This window comes from Orbicella faveolata, unplaced genomic scaffold (assembly GCF_042242905.1).
Source record: "Orbicella faveolata isolate gen_17 unplaced genomic scaffold, um_ofav_v1 contig_14, whole genome shotgun sequence".
In the NCBI taxonomy this organism is placed as follows: domain Eukaryota; kingdom Metazoa; phylum Cnidaria; class Anthozoa; order Scleractinia; family Merulinidae; genus Orbicella; species Orbicella faveolata.
The window spans coordinates 20212606-20223052 of NW_028301541.1; the positions used below are offsets into that span (position 1 = coordinate 20212606).

The 10447-nt window shown below is 39.5% G+C and overlaps 1 protein-coding gene and 1 pseudogene across 2 annotated transcripts in view; both read left to right on the plus strand.

Annotated features, from left to right (window-relative positions):
- Positions 1-10447, plus strand: part of LOC110062108 (uncharacterized) — an 80705-nt gene that overhangs the window by 67155 nt on the left and 3103 nt on the right. Inside the window, exon 21 of the mRNA XM_089286961.1 lies at positions 9962-9999. Within this exon, the coding sequence (XP_089143087.1) occupies positions 9962-9999 (38 nt within the window). The remainder of the gene's footprint in view (positions 1-9961; positions 10000-10447) is intronic.
- LOC149114431 (hydroxymethylglutaryl-CoA synthase 1-like) lies at positions 633-5877 on the plus strand (annotated as a pseudogene). The gene is made up of 5 exons (XR_016206468.1): positions 633-1133; positions 2999-3124; positions 3483-3807; positions 3912-4094; positions 5044-5877. The product of XR_016206468.1 is annotated as a hydroxymethylglutaryl-CoA synthase 1-like (transcript).

A 10447-nucleotide genomic window follows, 5' to 3' on the forward strand; every position in this document is an offset into this window, starting at 1 on the left:
GGCAAATTAGTGGCAAATCGTAGCAAATAGGGTACCCAGTATCTCGCAGTCAACCTCGCAGCAACGTAGGATGGGATTTTCCCTCTAAAAAGCACAGACGCTTATCAGGACAAAAGGTGTTTCTAAACGTAATTCCTTCTGTTTTAACCGCTCCCAAAGCGTAAATACGTCTTTATTAGGTTATCCTTGTGTTTTCTGTTTTCTTAATGTCGGCGATGGACAGCCCGAGCCTGAGTCCGGAGAAGAAAAGGCAATAAATTCACTGAAATTCTGTTGCTTATTTGGATAATTAATTAACACCGGATATTAGACCTAAAGCGGTGACTTTTGACGACTATTCGTCACTTTTCGCGACTGTTCGCCACCATTCGCACTATTCGAGACTATTCGCACTATTCGGGACTATTCGCCATTCGCTATTCGCGACTATCGCTATTCGCTTTTCGGGTTTTCTAGACACCCTTTCACGCTGCCATTTTTTTTCTTGCGGCTTACTTCGCGTCACGCACGACTTCCGTGCCTGCGTCTCCTCTCCCCTCCCCCGGAAGGGTGACCTTGGTCAGGTTATGTAATAGGTCTGGTGCAGTCTGGGCACCAGTAATACGTGAGTTCTATTTTGGTGTCAGCGGTATATAACAACCAACACGTGTCTGTCAGTAGCTCAAAGTCTTCGATCGATCATAAAATGCAAGATGGATTTCGCTCCGTGTCGGAGCACAAATGGCCGGGAAATGTTGGAATTATTGCGATGGAAGTGTACTTTCCGTATCACTGTGTAAATCAGGAGAAACTGGAGGAATTCGATGGAGTTAGCAAAGGAAAATACACCATCGGATTGGGACAGCGAAACATGGGATTTTGCGGCGATCAAGAGGACATCAATTCGCTGTCACTCACGGTCGTTCACAAGCTAATGGAAAAGAATTCTATCCATCCTAACGACGTTGGAAGACTTGAAGTGGGAACAGAAACCTTGATTGACAAATCGAAGTCGGTGAAAAGTGTTTTGATGCAATTGTTTGAGGAAAGTGGAAATACAAACATCGAAGGAGTCGACACAACAAATGCTTGTTATGGCGGTACGCAGGCTCTGTTCAACGCTGTTGCTTGGGTAGAAAGCAGTGCCTGGGATGGTGAGTTATACGTATATGTTGAACTATCGGTATATAGAGGGTTTTAGGCCCGGTTCAAACGTCGAACTTTTCATGAGCCGAACCTAATAGCCCCAATAAAGTACATGACGAGATCGACGTTTGAATCAATTAAGTTCGAGAGATGTTATTTGGGTCGACCCGAGAATTAAGTTCGACATGGCCAGTCGGTCAGTGCGACTACGGAGCGACTCTGATTCAAACGTCGAACTTTCATGTACTGAACCTAATGCATACATTACAAATACATTAAATTAATTAATTTTTACCCAGAGTTCTGCACGTTCCCTATTTTTGTCATGCGCACACAACTTGTTTCGATCTTTTTGGGACAAAATGGTGGGAAGAGCGGGAAGAGCGGGAAGATATGTGTACCTCTTGCTTCGAGAACACAAAGTAAACTTTCTTGATGGGCATAAACCACTTCTGTATGCGGTGTTCCGTATTTGAAAACAATAAGAGTATAGTGGTTTGGAAAGCAGGCAGTTTCATGGTGTACTGTGAGTCATGGTTTTGAGAGAAAATGACAAAATAAATGAATCTTGAAGAAACCAACCACAGGAACGAAGTGGACGAGGAACTGTGATGTTCCTTTGGGAATAAGCAATGATAGAGGGCAAACCAAATTCAAAAATTGTCTTTCAGCTGTGCTAACTGCATCTGGAGTCTTCCTTCGACTTCTTCTACCCTCCTTGATGGTACTTGGAAGAAAAGAAAGCTCATCCATTTCTTCAATTTGTCTTTTGGCACATTTTTCTGTCATTTTGATCAGCAATAACCCTCGTTTGCAGTAGTGTCTCTTTTATTTTTGCAATTAAGTTCGACTAAATAAGGTTCAATGTTTGAATCAACTGCCAAACTTAATTATTTGGGTCGACCCAAATTGGTATTAGGTTCAGCACATGTTAAGTTCGACGTTTGAACTGGGCCTTATTCAGCTTTGTTTGATCAACAGCTCTTGTCAGCTAATAATGTTCAGTACATTCTTTAAATTAGTTATGTTATCTTTCATAATCCTTTATTCGCCTTCTATAATTCATTACAATCATTTACGTTACAATCAGATAATAGTTGATCAGGCAGGAGATCCAGCAAGCTCAATTTTGGATTCCCTTAGCCAAAAATCGACCCTGTCTATTTGAATTCTCTTGAGGGAGGTGAAAGCTAAACATGATATCAAACTGTCCAAACACCGACAGCTGGAATACTTCTGACAGTTTTCAGGCCAAGTTTACTAATCTGAGCTCAATCTGAGTCAAATGTCTGAGTTACATAATTTATAACATATCAGTTTAATCGAACAATTGTTTCAGAGCTAACCATTCATGAATTAGCCCCATTTAGGCTAACTGGAGGGGTGCTTGCCCAGTTGAAGTATTTTTGGGCAAACCAACTCCACACTAGGCTCCTTCAAATCTCTAGTACTAGAAAAGATGTGATAATAAAATTAACCAAATAAGAACTTATAAAATAAGTGATTGAGGCATTACTAACTACTTATTAACTGAGAGTGAGGTCTTTACTGGAAAATCTCAAACCGAGACCTTGCCGCATTGAATGAGTGATAACGAGGTCAATATGACAAGGCCAAGGTTTGAGATTTTCCTGTAAAGACCAAATGTTGGAGGATAATAAAATGTTTATTTTATGGCTTTTTGCTTTATTTATGCAGGCCTGTAATTTTCCCGTGGGCTTTACAGGAGAATAATGCCCTAGAATTAACCAATCAGAACACATCTTGTATCAGCTGCAAACACAAGCCATATAATATTATTGATTATTAATTGGTAAATCATCTGTTTTAAATAGCAGTGGTAAGCTAACCAACTGACATTGTTGACCCACAGGTCGCCTAGCTATTGTTGTTGCAGCTGACATAGCTGTATATGCTGCTGGAAGTGCACGCAGTACAGGCGGGGCAGGAGCGGTGGCAATGTTGGTCAGGCCAAATGCCCCTCTGGTCATGGAAAGAGGTACAAGGCTACATGTGAAATTTTTGAAATTCAGATCTTATTACTCAATACAATTTAACTACACTCAGTTCATTATCACAGTCTTGAATCCTGCATCACCTTCCAGGTAATGGCAATGCACTTTATAGTGTATTTAACATCAAGCAATCATAAAAACACCACCTCCCACACAGCAATTTTTATACTAAGGAAAAAATAGCCTTTAATAAACTGGTTGACATCATTGGTGTAAAAATCACAACAAGTGGTATATAAAGGTCTGATTATCCCAAAGGGAAACAATACAAAGCAACCTAATTAAACACCAGACGGTCTCCTAAAAGAAACACATTTCTCTTCTCTGATTTCTTTTGTGTAGGTATGAGGTCTATACACATGCAACATGCTTATGATTTTTACAAACCGAACATGTCTTCTGAATATCCTGTGGTGGATGGCAAACTATCAGTCCGCTGCTACTTCCAAGCATTGGACCAGTGTTATTCACGATACACAGAGAGAGGAAAGCGTCTGTACCGCAAGACGCTGTTTACATTAGACGATATAGACTACACTTTATTCCACACACCATTCTGCCGGATTGTGCAGAAATCTTTAGCTTGATTAATGTTCCACGACTTTCTATGTGATTCTGAAGGCGATAGTTCTGGTGGAGAGAAGTATGCTGACCTGGCAAAATTTCGGTCAGTTTTTATGGCTAATAAACCGTTCTTACTTTTAATTTTTTTTTTTTTCAGCTAGTGGCAAGCGCTAATGACTCACTGATTGTTCCTTTTGTTTCACTTAGAGATGTTAAACTTGAAGACACTTTTCAAGATGAGGCTAAAGGGAAGGAAATTGAAAAAGCGTCCATGAAATGCAGTCAGAATGCATATGACAAAAAGACTGCACCATCTTTGTGTCTCTCACGTGATGTTGGCAATATGTACACCCCTTCACTTTATGGATGTTTGGCTTCTCTACTGTTCAGGTAATGGCCAATTATGAATTTCTGAATTTGTTATATGCTTAAGCAGGGCCGCCCGTACATGTTGTGGAAAACTTGGAAAGTCATTGAATCTTATGATTTCAGTTTCGAAGCCTTGAAAGTCGTGAAATTAAAGTGTGGTTCATGGAAAGTTATGGAAAAGCAATATACTTCTGAGATCAGAAATCAAGTTTTAATTCCAGTAAAAAGTAAACACTAGGACACACTCTGTGTCATAAAGTGCAAAAATACCTCAAAATACACCTTATTCCAAAATGGCCGCCATTTTGGTATTCTTTTGTTTACTTGAAAATGAGCCCTTGTTGCCTCTTTAAGGGAAAATATTCTTTTGAATTTCGAGTTTAAGAACGAGGCAACAAGGGCTATTTTGCAAGTAAACAAAAGAATACTTAAATGGCGGCCATTTTGGAATAATATTTATATAATAATAGATTGTTTAGACGGTACTTTGATGACAACTGTATAACATAGGTCATGGAAAACCAGGAAGGATCATGGAAAAGTTCATGAAATTTTAAAAGCTCAAAAGAGTACGAACCTTGTTAAGACAGTTAACTGGTGTTGGCCAAAATCGTCTCAACGTGGATTTTCAAATTGGTACCAAATTGAGTTGAAAATGCTTGTGGTAAACTCTTCTTCACACTTTAATTCTTCCCTCGCTCGAGAAACGCACCCGAAAGACGAAGTGCCACGGAGATCAGCGTAGTGTCTCTGATTGGTTAATTTTTGCGCGCAAGAATTCCAAACTGATCAACAACCAATCAGAGACGCTACACGGATCTCTATAGAGATACGTGATCAGTATTGAATTTTTCTGGTCCAGTCCCCAATGTCTCTAGAGCGAAGGAAGCATTGAGTGCGCCAAGCGAGACTGAATTAACTTGCATGGCCTTCTTACTTTTATTCACGAGTGCTGCTACTTATTTTGCAGCGAGGCTATTGAGGATTTGGCTGGTAAACGAGTGATGTTGTTCTCGTACGGTTCTGGACTCGCTTCGGCCATGTTCTCTTTTCGAATTACTGACGATATTAATTCCAGTTCGCCCCTGCACGCCCTGGTGACGTCACTAAAGGATATTCCAGAACGCTTGGCGTCCCGCCGCCAAGTTGAACCTGCTGAGTTTGTGAAAACTCTTACCGCGCGTGAAAACACACACAACAAAAGTAATTATTCGCCGGCTTGTTCCGTGGAAGATCTGTTTCCGGGCACATATTATCTGACGAATGTTGACGAGAAGTATCGCCGAACATACAAGCGAAAACCCAACCAAGCTGTTGAAGAAGGCTGCATGGTTGTTTAATTAACTATGAGGGGGTGATGAAAATGCTGGGGAACTAGAAATGAATGATACTGATTCGTGTCAGGACAATCTTTTATCGCAATATGATGTGGAGATACCTCTATTTTTCCCGCGAACTGTCATATAAATGACAATTTCAATTGTCGCTCCGGGCACACCATACAATAGGCCATTTTCGAATTCTCGGTATTGGAATGGAACAAGCTTGCAATGGAGGCTTATGCGGGGGAATAATATTAAAAAGAGATTCATGTCATTTGCATTTGAAAAGACTTCCCGCATTAGCCTCAATTGCAAGCTACTTCCAGTCCAATACCGAAAAAACGAAAATGGTCCAAAAATTTGCTGTAAATAACGAGCACATTTTGTTACAGGGACACGAGTGTTTTACTGGAAAATACACTGCGCTTGTTCGTAAAATATTGTTTTCAACACGAAAATAAAATTCTTATCTTGATTCTTCACGCCAACGTATAGTATCCTCTATGTTTAAAGGTTATGCGCAATTTAGCCGGGGTGTTTAGCCATTCAACCTTCTCCCGTAGCAGAGTTAAGCCTGGCACTAGGCAGTGAGGCACGGTTATAAAACTGCACTCTGTGTTCAGGTGTTAAGAGTGAATGCCTATAAAAATGGACCTAAATCGCCTATCAATGGCACAAGTCGAAAAATTGATTTCGCTTGTATTTTGTCCATAGATAGGTCCTAGTAAGAATAGAAACGGACCATAGTTAGTTTCTGCTAATACAGCTTTCTTTGCTAGAAATATGCCAAAAACGATTTCGACCCTATTGGGCTCAAAATCTACTTCCGGTTTTGCTGAATTTTCCGAATATTTGATTGCTTCGCGCTCCGCAGAACAGCTACTTGAGAATCTTTCAATGGATTTTATATTCAGTTCAGGTCTTCGTGGTATGACTGAGCGAAAAATAAAATAAATCAAAGTTAGTTTTGAGCCCGAAAAGAGATCAAACTGACACGCAAAATTTTACAATGTTTCGCAAGAGAATTATTGCATAAAAACATCGCCATATTTTTCTATGGGCTATAACTTTAAATTCCATAAAAACACTTTCTATGGGTTAAATATACACCCACCTGTTAGGATATCAAAAAATATCTCTGGGCAAATGGTTTCAAGTCGCCCGCCTTGGCCTGTGTTTCTCATACATTTTCCCCAAAATCCGCCGTTGGAATGTAAACAATTGCGTGACGCGGATAGCCACTCTCGAGTAAATATTCGTTTCCAGCAATCCGATGAAAGCAATTTTAGAAACATTGTGGGGATAAAATAATGGAAAATGTTTTTTTTTTTTTTAAGTTAGTATAAATATATATATTTTTTCATTTGCATTGCAACACCCACGCCTCCCCGATAGAGAACGTTACTACAGCCGTGAGTACTCCGGGAAACGATTTTAACACTTGTTTATTTTATTGATTTCACTGATAACTTACAATACAGTGGCAGTTTTAGAGATACACTTTACCAATCCTCTATGGTTTATGGCAGTTGAATCATTGACTGACAAATAAAGCCAAGTAGAAATACCATAAATTCTATAAACTACTAACTACGTGACGGCATCTCTGCTCTTCTAGCTGTGTAGGAAATTTGTACCTACACAATATGCTCAAACTCAGCTAGAAAACCCGGAATTTCTTCAATCGAATTAGCCGAGGAAGAAATTGCGTTTAAGTTTCAATCACACTGGGAAAAAAATCCATCTTTTCTACTTTGGTTGTTCGATCAATTAACTGAAATTTGCAGATCATAACACTCGTAGATAAATAAACATTACAGTGGTCGATCTAGGACTAGGTTTACACTAAAGGAGTTTTTTTTGGATTCGTAAGAAGTTCCCGGATTCATCAATTTTAGAGTATTCGGACTAGTAGGGGCTTACAGTGAAAGGATATTCGGATTCTTAACCGTTTACACACGACGATAACTCCGGGAACATTCATGATGGAATGGTTAATAAGCAGTTTGTTGCCTCGACAAAGAGAAACAAAATGCCTCCGAAAATAAGGCTAGGGGCAGGTTGAGACAGTCTGAAGTTTTCTTTCAACTCGCTGACTACGGTACTGTTGTCCATCATGTCAGGTCCCTCCAGGTATTTATTCTGGTCTTTACTTAATATCTAGAACCGTCGAGGTTTTTGATCGTGCCATCGTCGTCATCTGCGCAGTAAAGTATAAATTGGGTTTCTGAGGAATATGGCATTACCCATTATAAAAGTGATTACCTACACCTGAAACAGCACGAGGTAATCACCCAGCGACCGCCATCAAATGGCCATCGATGTGCCTATGACTCGACTACGACTGGATCATGTAATCCGCCATTTTCATTCCACCGCAAACTCAAAAGATCACAGGCGGAAAAATATCCGGATTCGAGAGAAAATCGATTCAAAGTCCCCACTTTAAATTCCGGATTCAAAATATCCGGAGACACGACCAAACCGGGAAGTTTTTATTTCGGATTCGTCCACTTTTGTGTAAACGGCAAAATCAATCCGGCACTAAAACGTTCCGGATTCATTACGAATCCGGAAAAACTTCCTCTAGTGTAAACCTACAATCCTGGCCATAAGTTCTTGGGACACCTCCCCTTTTTGCGCGCTAAAATCCACGATGTCAACTACGTCCTTAACGTTTTAGAACAAAAGATGAATAGAAGCAAGTACAATTGACCCCCCTCCCCCTAGCAATGTTGCAAGAAAATGAAGCTATTCTGAAGACTAGATCGGATGTGGGAAAAAAGGAAAAAGGGACAATAGAAAGTGGTTAGACAGTTGTGTTGGAACCGAACGCGATTGCTGAAAAATCGTTATTATTGGAATAAGACGTGAATATCTATCTTATCGTCTCTTTAGTTCGAGAATACTGTAGTTCTAGGAGGCGAGCAATTCTTGAAACGTGGCTATTCTGAAGCTATTGTCAAGAATTTCTTTTCTTCAAGATTTTTATCAACATTGACAGGGGGGAGGGGGGTAGGCGGGCTTGCGCGGTTTTGGTCTTAAGAGAGGCTGCCTGTGAAGTCATCTGCCGTAACTGTCCCAACACTTTTGACCAGGATTGTAGTCTTAAATGAAGAGCTAACATCCATCTTGTTTTGTTCGCGGAAGTCGGTCACGGAAAAGCGAATTTCAATGAAATATATATATATATATAATTTGATTAAGCAATTAGCCAAAGATAGGTTGGCCGCCAAAACAGCTTAGGGTTTAGCCTAACTCTAAACTTAAGTTTTAAGACTGAAGGAAAAAAGAAAAAAAGCATTGAGCATTTCAGTTGTTTCAAACAGGAACATTTGCGCACAATGAACTATACGTATAGCACGTGCGTAACCTGGAAAGCAATCCGTCCAGCACAGTAATTGTTCAAATTAACAGCTTACCGAGACACTCGCACTGTTGATGCCTCTTATTTACAATTTAAACTTTTAGGATTTGTTTAATTTACTTTTTCCGACTTTTTAGCAGGAGAAAAGGCACTAAATGTGCTGGTACAAATAAAAAGGTTTAACCGAAAATCGATCCGTCGAAATCAACAAATACAAATTTAATCACTGTAGCGTTCCTTCAGATCACGTAAGGCTACAAACCAAGAATATCAACTTGTCATTACGCTTAACAAATGAACTTAGAACGATTTTCTTTCTAGAACTCGTTCTTGTAATTAAAATGATCAAAGAAAGAACGACAGCTTAAAACGACATAGCAGTAACACCCGAACTCCAAGTAAATTGCTTTTAATTGGCGTTTTTAATTAACCAAATTTCCAAAGCGATGACTTTCAAAATATTAAAGTTAAAAGTGGTCCATTATGTTTTTCTTTTTTCACCCAAATGTTCTAAGATAGCCATCTGCGGTTTGTTGGAAACGAATTATGTATTCAGGGTGACCGCCAGCGTCACGCAATTGTTTACATTCTCACGGCGGTTCAGGGAACAATTTATGAGAAGCAGAGGCCAAGGCGGGCGACTTAAAACCATTTGCCCAGAGATGTTTTTTGATTTTCAAACAAGTGGGTGTACAGTTAACCCGTAGAAAGTGTTTTTATGGCATTTAAAGTTATAGCCCATAGAAAAATATGGCGATATTTTAGTGCTATAATTCGTTTGCGACACATTGTAAAATTTTGCGTGTCAGTTTGATCTCTTTTCGGGCTCAAAACTAACTTTGATTTATTTTATTTTTCGCTCAGTCATACCACGAAGACTTGAACTGAATATAAAATCCATTGAAAGATTCCCAAGTAGCTGTTCTGCGGAGCGCGAAGCAATCAAATATTCGGAAAATTCAGCAAAACCGGAAGTAGATTTTGAGCCCAATCGGGTCGAAATCGTTTTTCGCAAATTTCTCCCCAAAAAAGCTACATTAGCAGAAACTAACTATGGTTCGTTTGTTTACTAGCTAGGGCCAATCTATGGGCAAAAAATGAGCAAAATCGATTTTTCGACTTGTGCCGTTGTCTGGTCCATAGTTATGGGCACTGGCTCTTAAATTGTCCTTTGCTTTTTTTTTTCGCGTTTGTTGCAGAGGTGGAAGACATCCTTTCTACGTCAGATTTTATGGAGGTAAGCATAACATATATACTTCTGGCTGTCTTTTGTACCGGTTGTAGAAAAGACTACAGACTACAGTAGCTAATGTGCTTTAAAATATTTAGTCTGACCAGTGCTGAGTTATGAGGTCTATGAGTATTGTTAGACCATAACATGATCCCCTAGTATGTCACATTTGTTTTGCACTTACGGTACTTGTTATTTTGTTCTTATGTAATGAGCAGCTGTGTTTTATCAGGTTCATAACACATTGCGCTGACAACTGTTTTCGGACCTTTTATAATATAGATATGACCCTGCGCACGCTCTGACTGGTCAAAAACCCGTGTTTTATCACAGTATAAAACATAGAAAAAGCGTGTTTTATTGTTTTTCGCCACATTACCTCTATATCATAAAGTAAATGAAGAAGCCTAAGTCGTGTATTACACTGTGATAAAACTCACTGTGATAAGACACT